Here is an 18,082-nt window from a genome sequence, read left to right as displayed (position 1 = left end):
CTTTATCTTTTAAAATAATTTATAGGAAATACATAAAATACTAATGTATAATAAAGGATAAAAAATGGTATACAATTCTTAGTTGTTGATACTTAGTTGTATAAAGTGTAAATATGTTCTCCCAGTATGTGGCTTGGCTTTCAGCTTTATGTAAAATACCTTTTTTAGGAAAGAAGTCTTTAACTTTCATCTAGGCAAATATATCTATCAGTCTTGTCCTTCATGGTTTATGCTTTTCTGGGTCTTGTTTAAGAACTGCTTTGAGGCACCTGGGTGGCTCAGTGAGTATGCAACTCCTGGTTTGGGCTCAGGTCATGATCCCAGGGTCCTGGGATCAAGGCCTGCATTGGGCTTTACACGGAGTGTGGAGCCTGCTTGAGATTCTCTCTCTCCCTCTGCCCCTCTCCCCTGCTAGCGCTCTCTCCCTCCCTCTCTCAAAAAAAAAGAACTCCTTCCTTTCCCAAAGTTATAAAGATATTCTTACATTGTTTCCTAAAAGTTTTAAATTCTGCTTCTTAAACATGGATCTTTAAAACATCTGGAATTTTGTTTTTTGCATAGAGTATGATGTAGGAATCAAAATTTTATAATTTTCTGTACAAAAAATCAGTTGCCCAAACACCATTTATTGAATAGCACTCAGCCTTTCCAAGTTTGGTTTGTAATGCCAATTATATATATATTTACATATATGTATATATGTATATGTATGTACATATATGTATATGTAAATATATATATATACTCTATTCTTTTTTCTTTTTATTTAATTTATCTAAGTAATCTCCATACCCAACATGGGGCTTGAACTCATGACCGCAAGATCAAGAGCCACATGCACTTACGAGTAGGCCAGCCAGGTGCCCCTCCCTATACATATTTAATATCTACTAATCCATTTCTTTATCCTTGGACCAGTACTATACTGTTTTAATTACTGTGGTTTTATAAGAAGTCTTAATATCTTATAGTGAATGGTATTCTACTTTTTGAAAATTGTGTTAGCAAGTCTTGCTTTCTCTTTCAGTGAATTTTAGAATCTACATCTTGAGTTACACACACACATACACACACACACACACACACACAATTTTAGGATGTTAGTTGGAATTACATTAATGTGGGGAGGATTGACATCTTTAAAATATTGTTTTCACATCTCTGAATGTGCTAGGTCTCCATTTTTCTAGGTCTCTTTCTGACTCTGTTTTTTGATTAATAGGAACACAATCAATTTTTGCATACTAATGTTGTATCCTAAATCTTACTGAACTTTCATGGTAATATTATCTATGGATTTCTTTGCATTTTTACATAAAAATTTTATCATATACTAAATAATGACTATATTTTTTTCATCCTTTCCCATATATATTCATTTTTTAATTTTTTTTTGTTTAAGTAACCTCTACACCCAACATGGGGCTCAAACTCACAACCCCAACATCAAGAGTTACATGTTCCACCAAGAGCCAGGCACCCCTCTTTATTTTTGCTTGTCTTACTATGTTATCTAGGAATGCCAGCAAAATATTGACTAGAAATGGTGATACCTGAAATACTTGTACGCAATTTAAAACCCCAACATCAAGAGTTACGTGTTCCACCTAGAGCCAGGCACCCCTCTTTATTTATTTTTGCTTGTCTTACTATGTTATCTAGGAATGCCAGTAAAATATTGACTAGAAATGGTGATATCTGAAATACTTGTTCCCAATTTAAGATGAATATTTCTTTTTTTTTTATAATTTTTTTTTAATGTTTATTTATTTTTGAGACAGAGAGAGACAGAACATGAACAGGGGAGGGGCAGAGAGAGAGGGAGACACAGAATCCGAAACAGGCTCCAGGCTCTGAGCTATCAGCACAGAGCCTGACGCGGGGCTTGAACTCACGGACCGTGATATCATGACCTGAGCCGAAGTCGGACGCTTAACCGACCAAGCCACCCAGGCGCCCCTAAAATGAATATTTCTAATGCTTCCCAATTAAGTATTAAATTTACATTCAGATTTTGATAGATACTTTTTAACAACTTATAAATCTTCCTTTCTATTCTTTATTTGCTAAGAAATTTTATCATGAAAGGGGGTTGAATTGTATCAAATGCTATCTTTACATTAATTGAGATAATGATTTTTCTTCTTAAACCTGTTAATATGACAAATTTCACATTAAATGTTTGTATGTGTTGTAGGATTCACTGCTATAGTTTTACCTTTGTTGCCTCAAAAGACTGACTCTAGCCGTGTATAAAAACTTATACTATATGCTATATGCGGTTGTATTCTTAACTTTTGTCTTGTGCCTGTGGTTGGTTTAATTTCCTCATTCTTAGCCTTTCAATTATTTTAATCAAGTTGTTTTTTGTTTTGTTTTGTTTTGGTCTTTTCAAAGGACCAGGTTCTGCTTTATTTTCCATTTCAAAACTTGGTTGATTTTGAATCTTTTTGCTTCTAGTCGTTTCCAAGTGCCTGTATCCACATGTAAAGTTCTTTTCTGGACAATATTCTGAAACCCGGTTATTTCTTTGCTCCTGCTCCTGCTCCTTGCCCTCATGCCTCCCTCTCAATTTAAAGACAACTACTTTGAGGCCATTAGGCTTGGATAGGAAGCATATTGCACCCTTAACCTCGTCTCCACCACCGGGCAGAATCTTTTTTTTTTTTAATTGAGGTAAAACTCATATAAGGTATAATTAACATTTTTAAAGTATACAATTCAGTGGCATTGAATACATTCACAGTATTGTATATCCAACACCTTACTAGTTTCAAAACATTTTTGTCACCCCAAAAAGAAACCTCATATCCATTAAACAATTATTCCCCAGGCCCTGGCAACCACTAATCTACTTTCTGTCTCTATGGATTTACCTATTCTGGCTATCTCATATAAATAGAATCATACAATCCGGTCTTTTGTGGCTGGTTCTTTCACTTAGCATGTTTTCCTAGTTCATCCATGTTGTAGCATATGTCAGTAATTCATTCCTTTTTGTGGCTGAGTAATATTCCATTTTATGGATACACCCCTATTTGCTTATCTATTAGTCATCATTTGGTGGACATTTGGGTTGTTTCTGCCTTGGCTATTGTGAATAATGCTATTAACATCCATGTACAAATTTTTGTTTGAATACTTGATTTCAATTCCTTTGTGTGTATACATAGAAATGGAATTGCTATATCATATGGTAATTCTGTGTTTAACTTTTTGAGGAACTTCCAAACTATTTTCCACAGTGGTTGAACCCAGTAATGTAAGAGGGTAGCCACAAGTACCCACCAGTAATGTAAGAGGGTTCAGATTTCTCCATATCCTCTCCAACACTTGTTATTTTCCATTTTTTTTAATTATAGACATCCTACTGGGTATGAACTAGCATCTCACTTTTTTAACTAGCATCTCCTTTTGATTTGCATTCCCTCAATGACTAATGATGTTGAGCATCTTTTCGCATGCTTATTGGCCATTTATAGATCTTTGATGAAAGTCCGTTCAAGTCCTTTTCCCATTTTTTTTTTTAATAGGTTTGGAGTTTTTCTGTTATCGAGGGAGGACAGAATCTTCTTAATGGGCATTTGTCATTAAAGACCTTTTCAATATTTCTATTTCTGGACCAAAAAAACATAAGCTTATCTAATGTTTCAGTGTTCCACATTTCTTCACCCTATTCCTTTTTCATTTCTTCTTGCAAACCAGCCAGTTGGTACCTTGATAAATGCAGCCAGTAACAAGAACTCACACCATTACCATTCTGTTTTCCAACATTTTCTTCCAAAGTGAAAGACTCAATAGGCAATTTGCCTTCCAAGTTGTCACAGGCACTGGTAAAACTATCCAGTGTTTTATTCTGAAGACCTATATAGGTCTTTATCTTTCCAGCCTCTAGTACCAGTTTCTTCACTGCCTACCACCTGATGGTTAAGCCAATGCCACATGTTTTAGACTCTTTTAATAACATCTCATCCTACTACCAACTGCAGTATTAGAGAAACACTAACTGTTGAACTAAATAAAGGTTTATTTCTTGGTTGCATAACAATTTAAAACAGGTTTTCTGTGGGCATAATTTCACATGGCAATCCAGGAACCCAAGCTTTTTCCGTTTTGTGACTCTGCCATTGCCTGGGGCCTTAGAGTCTTTCCATTTCAGGTGGCAGTTGGTTAAACATGGAGTGGAAGAAGCATATTTGCTTATAGCCACTTCAGCCCAAAAGTGACACCATCATTTCTACTCACGACCTATTGGTAAGAATTAGTCTTACAGCTTTGCATACGTACAAGAGGCAGAGAGGGAAACAGCACAGAGTGGGGTGAAGAGCCTGATAAATGTGGTCTGTGATTGGAGAGTCTCTTGCCAGCAATAATTCTACATTATGAGAGGGGAACTAAAGTCTGCAGTGGATAGCTGGCTGTGTTTATCACATCTGCACTAAGGAAATTCTAAAGGAGGTATTTTAGGTAGTTGGAAAATTCTCTCTGAGAAATCTGTCTTTCAGCAAAAAATTAAAGAGCAAAGAAAGTGGTGAAAGTGTAGGTAACATAAAATGAATATTTAGTTCAGTACAAGTGGTGAGAGGTGGTTGGATTCTGTATACATTTTGAAGGTGGAACAAATTGGAGTCGCTGACAGATTGCATGTGTGGTGAGAGGGAGTTAAGGAAGACTCCAAAGTTTTGAGCCTAGTTAGCAGGAAAGATGAAAATTCAATATAGTTCCATGTTCTCTTCATGGAGCCCAGAGAGTAGCCTGCTGTGCCTGTGGGCAGTGAAATCCCAAGCCCTGGATGACAGAAGCCAATGTCCTCACCCTCTCAAATCCAGACAAGCTGCACCAGAAGTGCAATTTCTCACTGTTTGCCTAAGTTTCGGCACCAGGCTGTACTCTGACTTTCTTCCCAATTCTGCTATGAATTTAAGTTTGCTTATTATATTTTATCTAGCATTTCTGAGTAGTAATAGTGGCAGGAGGGTTATGGGATTACTTAGTCTACCATACTGCCAGATCTATTAATTTATTAGATTTTTGTCTTTTTTATGGGGTAAGTGGCAACATCTAAATCCCACAAAAAATATGGCAAAAAAAAGTAAGAGATTTTATTTCACTTTACTGCCTTACCTTCCAAACAAATCCCACTTTTATGCATACATGATTATATGAAGAAAAAAATGACTTCCTCTTTGAGGACAGTTGAGTAGAAGCAGCTCAATAAAACATATTTGAAGTATTTTACAGTTTTTCTCAGAATATTTTTCACACAGATACCACATAATCATTCTCACAAAAACCTCTATTTTTTGACTTGCAAAATTAGTTACCTCTCTTTTCCCCTTGATCTTTATATAAAAGACTACTGAATGTCCTTAAGAAGCTGATTTGGGGGCACCTGGGTGCCTCAGTCAGTTAAGCTTCCAACTCCTGTCAACTCAGGTCATGACCTCATGGTTCTTGACATCGAGCCCTCTCTCCTTCTCCACCCCTGCTCTGCTTATGCTCACACCTGTGCACAAGTGCTCTCTCTCTCAAAATAAATAAGCTTTTTTAAAGGGGGGAAAAAAAAAAAAAAAGCCCATTTGGCTTTTTAACAAAAAGGCCAGTAAGCTTTCTCTCAGTCTGCCTACAGATAAATATGGGTCATGGATTTTTATTTGACAGATTAAACAGATACATTTATCTTGGCATACACTCAAAATTCCAATAAAATTATAGGTAAAGCAATAATTAGGAATTTTAATGTATAAATTACTAGGACAAAAAACAAAGGAAAAGACAACAGGTAAGAGATGGCAACAATTTTGGAAGCTAGAAAACCAATTATGAGTACTTTTTAACCTTTTTAGTAGCAAAAACCTCAAAACCTAAGTTTGTACCAGAAGACATTAAGATGCAAACTGATCCAGGCCATAGAACTTTGGAAAGAATCAGAAATTGAAGATACATGGTACTTGTAAAAGTAGACATGCAATAGAAGTCTCAAGAGGAGACTGGGTATAAAGTCTTTAAAAGGAACATGTTACCTGCAGAGCCTCTTCCCTACATTTTAGAGCCACATCACTTCCTCTCCTTACCCCTGACAAAAGGATAATAAGTACCTAAAGACAACAGACCAGAGAGGGTCTAAATTCAGAAACCATATGCAGTTGAGGCCAGAGTGACCAGCATATTAAAATCCGATGGATCAAGTGAAAAGTTTTATCCTGAGTATCTGTATCTTTGAATATGGTGACCATTCCCCAACCTTTCTCTGTCTTCAGAGAAATAATAGAAAGTAATGCATCCCTGAAACAAGAATGAAAAGCTATGTAAAAGCTTATTCATAGAACAAAAGAGATCTTTTGGAAATTAAAACAATAGTAAAAATTTTAAATTCAGTAGAATTATTATAATATAAAGTTGAGATATTCTCTCAGAAAGGAGAGCAAAAAGAGAAAGAGGAAAGATAAGACAGCGAATCAGTCTGAGATCCAACATATGAACAACAGGAGTTTCAGACAATGAAGAAATCAAAGGAGAGAAAATTAGAGGCATACAAGAAAAATTCCTAGAACTAAATAACACGAGTTTCCAGATTGAATGAACAAAACAAGGACCATAGCAGGGCATGTATGTAATATTGAAATTGTAGAACATTAAAAAAGGAAGAGAGATTTTAAATGTTTTCAGAGAGAAAATACAAAGACTTGGCAATTAGAATAGCATCACATTTCTCAATAGCAATATACGGGTGCTAAAGAAAAATAGAGGAGTATTCTACGTTAAGCACTGTTGGGAATACAGCAGTCAATGAAACAGACCAAAATCCCTGCCTTCGCAGAGCTTACATTCTCAACACACAATAAATAAGATTTACATAATGTTAGATAAGAGATAAATACCTTGAACATGTTAATTTTTTATGATTATTTTTGAGAGAGACAGAGACAGAGTGCAAATGGGTTAGGGGCAGAGAGGGAGACACAGAATCCAAAGCAGGCTCCAGGCTCTGAACTGTCAGCACAGAGCCAGAGGCTCAAACTCACAAACCATGAGATCATGACCTGAGCCAGTCAAGACGCTTAACTGGCTGAGCCACCTAGGCACCCCAAGAGACAAATACTTTAGAGAAAAATAATGTATCGAAGGGAAATAGGGTTTCTGGGATGGAGATGGGGGTAGCGATTTTAAATAGGGTTGTAAGGGATAGTGGCATTTAAGTAAAATCATAAAGTGAAGATGAGGAAACTGGGGCTCAAAGAGTTATTAACTTGGTCACAGTCACAGAGTTAATTTAATTATTTATTAATAAATTCTATTAATTTATTAAATATTTATTAAATAATAAATATTTATTAAATATATTTATTAAATATTAATTTATTAATATTAATAAAATTACAGCTGAACTCAATGAGTAAGGCACCTGGAATCTTGGTGCATCATTTTATAAAAGCTGTGCAGACTTTGTGACACTCTCTGGGATTGCTCAAAACCAAGCTAAATCTGTTCTTTTACATAGCTTTATTAGGTATTGAAGTGTGTCCATTAATCCAGATACAGAAAGAAAACATTAAATTTGTGTTTATTTTTATTTCAGGCCAAAGAGTCCCAAAAAACAAGAAAGATTCTCAGGAGGATATGGTGGAAACACTTCAGAAAGATTATAATCATCACTGTGGTAATTCTCCTCTCAATCATCATCATTCTTTTAAGTACAAATGTAATACCAACCTGACCCTGACCCTTTTTCTCCCCATCCCCAGCAGTTACCAATAAATTGTTGTGTGTAAATAGAGAGTTCTACAATCAACAATTATGAAATAGCATTCTCCAGTGGTAGGAAGACTGAAGGAAGAGGGTTTTGGAAGTTTTTCCTTGTCCTTGTAGTGTGCTTTATTAATTTTCGTACCTCTTCCATTTCTGTAATGCTGCCAGTTTTTTCCCCACTGCTCCAGCTACTTCCCCAGCCTCTCTGCCCTTTGTTAAGATTAAAAGCACAAACCCTGGAATCAGACCACTGAAGTTTAACTCTCCACCCTGCAAGATACCATCAGGTGACTTTGGACAAGTTGTTTAACCTGTGTCTGTTTCCTCATCTGTAAAAGGGAGCTAGTAATAATACCACATAGAATTATGTCTACCACATAGTAAATGCTATTTAAGTGTTAACTATTACTTAACAGGAAAAAAATGATTGCATTTTTGGCATTAAATCCCTAATATTTTCCTTCTTACTCAGAATAAAAATGACTGTGATCTCATTAATTCCCTTAGAAATAGAAGTCTTGTGGTGCCTGGGTGGCTCAATTGGTTGAGTGTCCAACTCTTGATTTTGGCTCAGGTCATAATCCCAGGGTCATGGGATCAAGCCCGACATTGGACTCTGTACTGAGCATGGAACCTGCTTAAGATTCTGTCTCTCCCTCTCTCTTTGCCCCTCCCTTGCTCTAAAATTAAATACAAATAAAAATTAATAACTCTTCACATGAGTACACAGTCCAGAAATAAACAATCACCTCTTCCACAGATTCTTTCATTTGAAATGACTACTCACACCATTGTTTTATACTAGACATTTCCTTGGGTAAAGATTTTAAAATTAGGAAGCTGTATTGTATCTCCAATAAACCTGGAGATTTCCTGTCCCATTTTACCACCCTAATAGCTTTCCCCCTACATTTCACTCAATAACCTCAAATCACTAAGATATCTAATAACCAAAACATCCAGCTTCACTTTGCAGTTGGTAACAAGGTATCATGAGTTGTTTCTTAAATGGGAACTTGAGGTCTAAAGTCAGTTTTAAAAATCACTTAGTGATCCATGGGGAAGAGTAAAAACATGGGTTCCTATCTGGTAGATAGCTCATTTTAATTCTAATGATCAAGTATCAGCACTTTAAATAGACACCAAGCTTGTTATTCCTCCAGCACAGTATCACCTTTCCATGCACAAAGTATTTTTTAAAGGATTTTAAATGTTAGAAACTTTAGAATTTCTGTAATTTATGTCAGGAAAAAATGGGTGTTATATTGAATATGTACTCTGATATAATGCACTAAGTGCTTTGGAGGAGGAATGTCTCATTAATTTTACAATGACATAAAGAAGTAAAAACTATTAAGTATAATGTAAGGCACATAGAAAAGTGCTGTGTAAATATTTGCTCATATTATCTTTATTTTGCAGATCAGAAAATAGCCAAGTTCAATGACATGTTCAAGGTCACACACCTAGAAAGCTGAGATTTTATGAATTCAAGTCCTGGCTGTTGTATATATGAAATCTGTATCTTTAACTCAGAGTATCTTATCTGACCCCTCAATTGTGGTCCAGATAAGACACATGGAATATTTTTGCTTTTTGTAGGTTGGTAGGTTGTTGGGGGGGGGGGGGGGGGGGGGGAGACAGAAATTTAAAGAGAAGCATTGTGAGAATTGCCATGTATTTTGCTATTATTTTAAAAGTCTATATAATGTGTCTCCCTTACATTTCTGTAATATATTTATAAAACAATGTATTTGTTTCCTGATTGCCAGTGAATACTAGCATATGTATTGCTAGAAGACATGAACCTAAAGATCACTTAATCTACCCCCTCCCCAATTTTACATATTAGGATGCCAAGACCCAGGAGCCTAAAAATGAAGAGCATGTTGTGACAAGCTCCTCTCCACTTGCAGCACAAATAAGACACAAGCTATCACTCTGGTTCCAGGCTATTAAGTCCCACATAATGCTGGTTTTCCCAGTCTTAGAACTGTCTTAGAGCTTAAGAGTTAGGAAGAAAAGCACTCGTTTAGTAAGGAGTGTTTATCTGCTATTTATGCTACATCTGTCAGAAAATACCTGAGTAGATAGAAACAAATATTAAGGCAATCTTAGACTTTTCATTGATTTATGCATCCAAACATTGTTGAGCTCCCACTCTGCACCAAAATAGTTCTAAAACATTACAATTTTATTGTAAGTTACCACATCAATAGAGATAACTGATGTTTGAGAAATTAGTGGCTATACACGGAAGTGTAAGAAATGGACCTAATCCCAATGGAAGCTAACATTCCAGTTGAGGCAGCAAGACTGAAAAAAATCATAAGCACATTTAAAACAACGCCTATTTAAGTGGCACATTGTGCAGCAGAGAATAAATTCAAGAAAGATAATGATCAACACCAGCTCCAGTCACTGATGGAGATTTTGTGGGTTGTAAGTGGGGCTGGTAATTGGATCTTACTAGAAATTGAATTTATCTTGGGGTGCCTGGGTGGCTCAGTCTGTTAAACCACATCTAACTCTTGATCTCAGCTCAGGCCTTAATCTCTGGGTTGTGAGTTCAAGTTTGGATTCCATGCTGGGCATGAAGCCTACTTAAAAAGGAAAAAAAAAAAAAAAAGAATTTATCTCAATAGGTCAAAGACAGTTAAAACACTTAACTATATTACAGATTCTTTTTTAATCCTCACAACCCTGAGGTAGGGACTCTTATTTCCATTTTACAGATAAGAAAACTGGATAAGCTATGTCACTTGCCTGACTCCACTGGGCTAGTAAGAGAGAGGATTAGCAAATTAAGGCATTGCTTGCTGTTTGTTTGTGTGTGGGGGGGGGGGGGGGGGTGCAGAAAGCAGAGTAGGCCTTTGGGAGTCTAATCGTGCACTCATTCATCAAATGGCCTGCAACAGAACTCAGCCTTTGGTTCTCTTCATTTCCCACACTCTCTAGGGTGCTTTTATTTACTCCCATGATATTGCCTTCTCCAGCAAGTAACCTCTCTTCTGAATTCCAAATCTTTTTCCAACTCTCTACTGGATACACCCACTTAGATATCATGCAAACACCTTAAATTTTAAATCCCCAAAACTCGATATATTCTTCCTCCATTCCCCACAAAAATGCTTCCTTGACCTTATTTCTTATTTATAAAGGCTTTTACACTATTCTGTAATCCAGAACCTTTTTAGCCTTTCTGCTTATCTCAAATTACTCACCAAACTCAAGGGACCTCTACACTAAATCTGAAGGTTCATAGCCAGGCAAGCCCAGAAGAGTTACAGAAGCACAAGTGGGAAGTCCTAGCAGATGCCCAGGCAAACTGCAAAGGGCACTCATCCCATCTTGGTAGACAGCTATGTGTATCTAGTCCCCACAAGCCTGGCCACATTATACTCTTCATATTCAGACTGCCCAGCACATATAGGTATTAACATTTGATACCTTTTCCTACGTGTGATCTCCATAGCTCTTAAACACGGTCATAGCAATAAATATGAAGCTTTGGTTTTCAACTCTCAGACTCAGGGATCTTAATATAGATGCCTGGGCTCTCCCCCTGAAGATTCTACTTAAGGCTGGGATAGGGCCTCAAAGTGTGTTTAACCTTACGATAAAGTTGAGAACTACTAACTCCAAAGCACATTCACATGCCTATCATCAAACATCCGTATCTGAGAAATAATTTTCAGTTGGAAAACTGATGCTTAGACAAGTTAAATTTTATTTGTCCAACATCACAGGGCAAATGACAGAGCTGGACCTCAGAAACATTCTTTTTTTAAAGTCTATTCCATTGAATTATGTATTAAACTAGAAATTGCTTTAAGTCTGCTAGACAATATCCTATACATTTTAATAAATCTGAAAAGATGATTTTAACTTATTTTAAATAAGTACATATTCTTGGGGCACCTGAGTGGCTCAGTGGTCTGACTCTTGATATAGGCTCAGGTCCTGATGTCACAGCTGTGAGATGGAGCCCCAGGTCAGGCTCTGCACTGGCAACATGAAGCCTACTTGGGATTCTTTCTTTCTCCCTCTGCCCCTCCCCCCCCCCAAATATTTAGGAGACTTCTAAAAAAATAAAGTTAATATTCTCATTATAGAATCATGGCAGAACCTAAAATAACAGAACCCATTATTTAACTTGGCCTGATTTTATAGAACAAAAAGGCAAATCACAAACTGGTCACAGAGATCATTTGTGAGGGAGTGAAGACCTTCTAAGCATCATACCATGATCTGCCATAATGTCAGCCTCTCTCTTGGCAGGCCAGCACTAGGAACGACCCAAATGCCTCCGAATTCTTGAGGAACACAAACATAGGAAATGGAATAGTGGAATAATGTTATGTTAGGTCTCCTCTGTATTCAGAGTAGGAATACCTTGGTGAACATTAGTGCAACTTTACACATCTAATTCAATTTGCCATCCTCTGAGAAATATATACAAGTCTGCATAAATAGCAGATGCCTACCAGCACTTTCAGCAGTCTCACCACATTTGACAGCAAACCCAGTAGAGGCCAGAGACTGAATATCCCCATACAGAATCTTCCTTCTCTCACTATCCTTCCTCCTGAACATCCTGGAGAAAACTGAAAATGACCCTTCTTTCTTCCATTGAATTCAGTGACTCTTCAAATTAAAAAACTATTTGACCATTTTGCATAATCTTTCAAAAGAATCCCATCATTTAAAACTGTTACATTTTAAATATGATAGTTCTTACCTTTTCAACTAAGAAAATAAGACCTGTTATTTCAAAGTATTCATCCAAGAAGGGAAAGCTTAAATTGAAAAAAAAAAAGAAAAACAAAAAGACAGTGCAAAAAATGCATGAGTGCTATAAGAGTTTAATTGTAAGACAAAAGCACTACATTATAAATTTGAACATAAGTAATCTTCCAGAAAAGAAAATTTAGTGCAAATTAAAACCCCACTAAAGCCCACTATAAACTTAGTATGAACTCTTAAAAGTAGGCTTCCGGAAATGGAAACACTTGGTTCTAACAGAATTTGCTGGAGGAGAATAGGTTTTGAAAATGTTAAATGGTACAGAGAACATCACGTTAGTGTGAAATCAAGTCAACCAGGTACTAAAAAAAAACCAAAAACAAAACAAAGACATGCTGATAGGTCTTAATACATAAAACTAATTGACTAGTAGTAGCATGCTTTATTATATATATCAATGATTGTAGAAGCAATGTACAACAAATTTCTGAGCATTTTGAAGTTTTCTTTATTGCCTTAGCTAATTTAACTACACTTGTAATAGCCAGAGCCATCTTCCAATTTTTATTTTAAACGGGTTCTACTTAGTGAGATTGGCAAGTGTCTTCTAAAAGTGTGATTAAGCCTTGTGTAATCCAAGGCCATCCATACAACAACAAAGGGGAATTATAGAATTCCTTTTCTTAAGTATTTATTCAAAGCATCGCTTCCATGACATGTTAAATGTCGCTTTTAGGTTAGTAACATTAACAGACCTCTTAAGTTTCTTCAAATATTTTATTTTTCAGAGAAATGAGAGAGGCAGGAAAAATAACCTCGCATTTAAATCCTGAAGTGCAAACAATGTAGCCTATCCAATTACAAAATAAATTGTATACCAATTAACCTTGAAGTTTAAATGATCTTCCTATCAAAGTGACTTAAGTTTCCCAAAATAGAATTCAGTAACTTCTATCATTGTTAAATGAATTAGCACCTCCCCTAATGCCTATTCTGTACTTTCTCGGAAGACTTTAAAGAATTCCTCTCCTGACAAGTAACTGATTTGGACTGTTAACAACAAAGAACACCTTGCTCTTACTTAAGATCTAATTCTTATGAAGCATCACCTTTTAAAAGCAGTACAGTAATTTTGCAAGGTCCTTTTTTCATGCCCTCAGAGCCTCCCTTCTGTCCCCCCAAATGTACAGGGCTTACTGGGGTAAATTAACACTTAGCAGTCACCCATTGCTGTCTTCCTAAATTGCATAGTCCCTTGGATACCACAGTTGTTACCTAAGGCTACTTCTATACTACAGCCATTGAAAATAAGAGGCTGCTGGAAATTACTAGAGAATCTAAAAGATGCTAAGGATAGTGGGACAATATGTAACAAGCCCAACCCAAAACTACAGCAAGTCAATTTCAGTTACTAATTACCAATTCACAATGGAATGGATGAGTGACATCAGTGACAAACTAAAGTGGGGCAATATGCAGGCAATAAGGAAAGTGTATCGCCTATAGTTAATTTAAAAATCATAAAACCAACTCCCCACGTTCCCAGCCTACTGCTACTTCCACCACATCTCTTCCCCCACTTGGTACACTATTACTCATTGTCATCTCGGTGCTCGCCTTCGGTAGCACATACACTCATCATCTTGTACACTCATTAGAATGCCAAGTCTTTCTGATTTTTTTCCCAAGCGAGACTTAAGGGATCATGATTAAAATGCTTGAGTGGCATTGTTTTATGAAACACACACCTTTGTCTTTACCCGAAATAAAAGTAAAAACAAAAAATCTTTATGAAACAGCATTATTTAACCATCTTAAAGCAACAATACCTAAAACTTTAGAGTAGCGAAGATCACTTGGAGGGGGGTGTGAAATCCAAGTTCCCAGGCAACACCTAAACAATTCTGATGGATTCCGATGTAAATGGGCTCAAGCCTCTTTGAAATGAGGATTATAACTAACCTTTCTCCAATTTTACCAGATTATAGGCAACTGACAGCAATTAGCAGGCCAGGCAGATTCAATTTGTACAATTGGATATTCATCTTGCCAGAATTATTTCAGCCATGGAGATTTTCAGCCTAGACTTCAACATGGCCAGCAGTGAAGAAAAGATAAAGAATGCACTCTCAGCTTGCCCAAAGTAGATAGTAAAAATCAGTTTTTATGAATAATTCGGAGTCATGCTTAAATGTTAGAGAGCTGATAAATTAGAAGTAAACTGCTCCCAAAGAAATTTACTCACCTAGATTTTGACATTTCAAGTTAATGTGACCCCAAGCCAAATAAAATTATACATTTCAGAAAACCAAAATTTGCTGTGGTAGGCATTGGGTTGTTTTGATTTTCCCAATACCTCAACGCCATAAGGTACTTTTAAAGTACAAGATAACAATTTCAAAGAACTTTTCCAAGCAGTAAAAAACCAAACGTGCATACAGAATGCACAGGCCTTGTAACTTAGATGCTAACGTTAATGAAACCACCTTTCAAAATTACCTCAGCATGAAGGACACCTGGACAGATGTTCCACATAATGTATTCTAACTTGTGCACATCAATGAAGCAACTGCCATCCCAATGTGCAAAGAGTAATGTAGTAACAAAACCTGTAACCTTATAAAGCTCATTGAAGGTTAAGAAAGGAATAAAAGCCCAAAACCCCAAGAAGAGAGATTGTAACTCACCTGGTAGCACACACCTAGTAAACCAAAGGTATCAAAACTTGAACTAGGCCGGCAGACCAAGAAAACTCACATTACTTGAAAAGAAGGAAGATTGACAGCTCTAATCAGTCTACAAAACTGGTGGAGAATTGAAATAAAAGCTACCTAACACTGTCCATTAATAGAGATTGGTTCCGTAATAAACTAGCAAACTACGTATGAAATTTATTGGCCAAATTCTGGAAGGTATTATTCTAGAACACTATCTGGATTTTAATTTACCTGCCCCTTTATGTTCTCCCAAACCTTCCGTCACCAACCACCCCCACGCAAATAAAAAAGGCTGCTAAAAAATAAGACCCTATCACTTCTATTCCCTTCTGAAATCCTACTAAAACCCGTTACTTTAAAGGGCGGGGGTGGGGGGTGGGAGGTGGAGAGACAACATTTAAAAACCTTGAGGACAAAGAACAGGAAAGGAGACAACAGCAACAAAATTTGGGAAATTGCAAAGCTTATGAACAAGTGGTAACAGACTCGACCAACGAGAAAACCAAATAGGCTGTCAGCAATGAGGATATCCCTCCCAGACTGTACCACAGAACCCCTGCAAAGGCTTAGCAATGGACAGCTCAGGTACCTTTAAAAACAGGTAAAAGGAGTTAAGAGGATTGGTTCAAAATGTTTGACAGTTAAACATTCAAAACATCCTAGTTCCTCTGTATTGATGAACAGAAACCCATTCCTGGCAGAAAACTGGAGTTTATCTGAAGTACATAAGAAAAGGTGGTCTTTGTACTCAACGGGCATAGCGAGAAGAAAATAAAGTACTTTACTTGTTCAGAACCCTCAGCCGTTTTCCTTCACTGGGATCCCAAACACTGGCAGCCAGTTTTTTGCGCTTTTTTTCCACCCTTCTGGTAGGAGAGTAGACAAAGACTTCTGGTGAATCTGACCAGGTAGGGAAGGCCCAGAGGCTGCAGGGCAGGGGGGAGGGTGTAAGGGAGAGGGGGAATATCAAAGGATTCCTCAATAAAACGACAGAGCACTTAATAGATCACTTGGATCTGACTTGAATCCCAAAAGTTAAACCCTAGCCCAATCCACAACATCCAATTAGCTTTTAAATATGAGCCACAGATCACCAAACATTTGAGGAAAATGTGTAATATGAGGCAGAAGCTCAAAGCAACAGCAAAGTTATCTTGGAAACAAACCTTTAAAGTTATTAATAACCTTAGAGATTGAGAAAAAATAATGCGTCCATGTAAGAACACGTTGCTAATTTATAATGAAGGTGAGGGGGGAAGGTCTTAGAAATTAGAGCTAATTAAAACCTTAAAAAAAAAACCTGTAACATAGAAGTTGTAAAAAATCAACATACTGCAACGGAAAACAGAGGTCCAGGGCTCACATTCAAATAAAAATTCCAGAGAAAAGGAAGATTGGGGTGGTGGTGAAGATGAGCAAAGAACCATTTCAGCAGCATTTCCCAGAACTGAAGAGTAAGTTCACACAATGCCAACACCCCATTGAGTGTGCAACAGAATGGATGAAATAATCCCATCATAAAATTTGAGAACACTGGTGAATAGAACTAAAACCTTGAGCAATTTTAGCATAAAAATACTTCATATGATCAAGAACCAAAGTGCCATTTGATTTCTTCACTAAACCTAGAATTTTTGATCTAGCAAAACTAGTGATCAGTTAAGAGGCAGAATAGACCTTTTTTGGGAAGGTCTCAGAAGCAGAAAGATGGGCTGCACAAAAATAAGCCCTGAAATTCAAGGGAAGTTAAGGATCTTAATTTGACAGCCAAAGGGAAACCCCAGAACGATGGCAAAGTCCAAACACAACAGTCCTTCAACAATTTTTAAGGGGCAAGGATTTTAAATTGGAATACATAAGAAAAACACGAAAGCTGATAAACTGGCTTACATAAAGGGAGAGATTTTCAATTCTATGAAGTTTGGAACTAAAAGTAGTGTCTGGTACAAGAACATACTCCTCTAGGTCAAGACTTAATGCCCGAAATGGATCAGAGAATAGCACGTCAGTGGGACTCAGAATATATGGAAACAAACAGTATAAAAACCTGAACTCCGTGCAACTTTTATAAAGTCAGAAGTGGGAATAATCATCCCCCCCCACACACACACCAAAATTAATTATTAAATTACTGGGGGTAAAGAATGAAACCTGAGTACAGCTTTAATCTGTTTTCTACTAATTAAATCTGCCAGGTCAAGGGCCAGAGTGACATCTTAACACTGTAACAAAAGAATCAAAATCAGACAGCTTTATGTTAGCCAATGTACGCAAACCTTACTTTTTAAAACCTAGTTTTAATCAGTTTTAACACCTTTTTTAAAAAGGTATTGATGTGGAATACTTACATAAAATAAGCATAGTGCTGCTTAATGATCCCAACACAAATTTTCTGACTTAGATCAAGGATTTGTGAACTTTTTCCGTAAAGGGCCAGATAATAAATGTTGCAGGCTTTTACAGTTCTGTGGTACTCAACTCCATTGTGGTGCAAAGAACAGCCATACACAACACAGTCTAGCTGTGCTGCAATACAGTTACAAGAACAAGCTGCTGGCCCCCCACTTAGAGATCTACCATAAAAGTTTAACTTACTTTTTTAGTAGCACTAATTTTTGTTCACGAAGATGTGTCTAGTTGGGAGATCTAGTAACAGACAATTCAACTTCACAAAGTTAAACAATACTGTAAAAATCACTTCACTCTACTACATAGAGAATTTACATTACTGTTATTTTTCTCTAGCTAACTTCTCAGCAGTCTGGCTTGATTTAGCTGGCTAGACAGGGTCTTAAATTACCATTCAGGTTATTATACTTATTCTCGAATCTTAATTAGAAAAAATTTTCCAAATTGATGTATCAGCAGTT

At 36.7% G+C, this 18,082-nt stretch overlaps 1 protein-coding gene across 6 annotated transcripts in view; it reads left to right on the top strand.

Moving 5' to 3' along the window:
* LOC122218102 (vesicle-associated membrane protein 8-like) overlaps positions 1-18,082 on the top strand; it is a 48,237-nt gene that overhangs the window by 24,838 nt on the left and 5,317 nt on the right. For 3 of the 6 annotated variants that reach the window (XM_042936091.1, XM_042936097.1, XM_042936096.1), the window contains one exon: positions 7,580-7,660. In XM_042936091.1, coding sequence (XP_042792025.1) covers positions 7,580-7,660 — 81 coding nt within the window. Of the gene's footprint in view, positions 1-7,579; positions 7,778-9,171; positions 9,369-18,082 lie in introns of those variants that run through there. The other 3 variants (XM_042936094.1, XM_042936093.1, XM_042936092.1) reach the window with 3 other exon arrangements.

Source organism: Panthera leo, chromosome B1 (assembly GCF_018350215.1).
Source record: "Panthera leo isolate Ple1 chromosome B1, P.leo_Ple1_pat1.1, whole genome shotgun sequence".
NCBI classification, from domain to species: domain Eukaryota; kingdom Metazoa; phylum Chordata; class Mammalia; order Carnivora; family Felidae; genus Panthera; species Panthera leo.
Note: the sequence above shows the minus strand (reverse complement) of the source record. Positions and strands in the feature narration are given on the sequence as shown.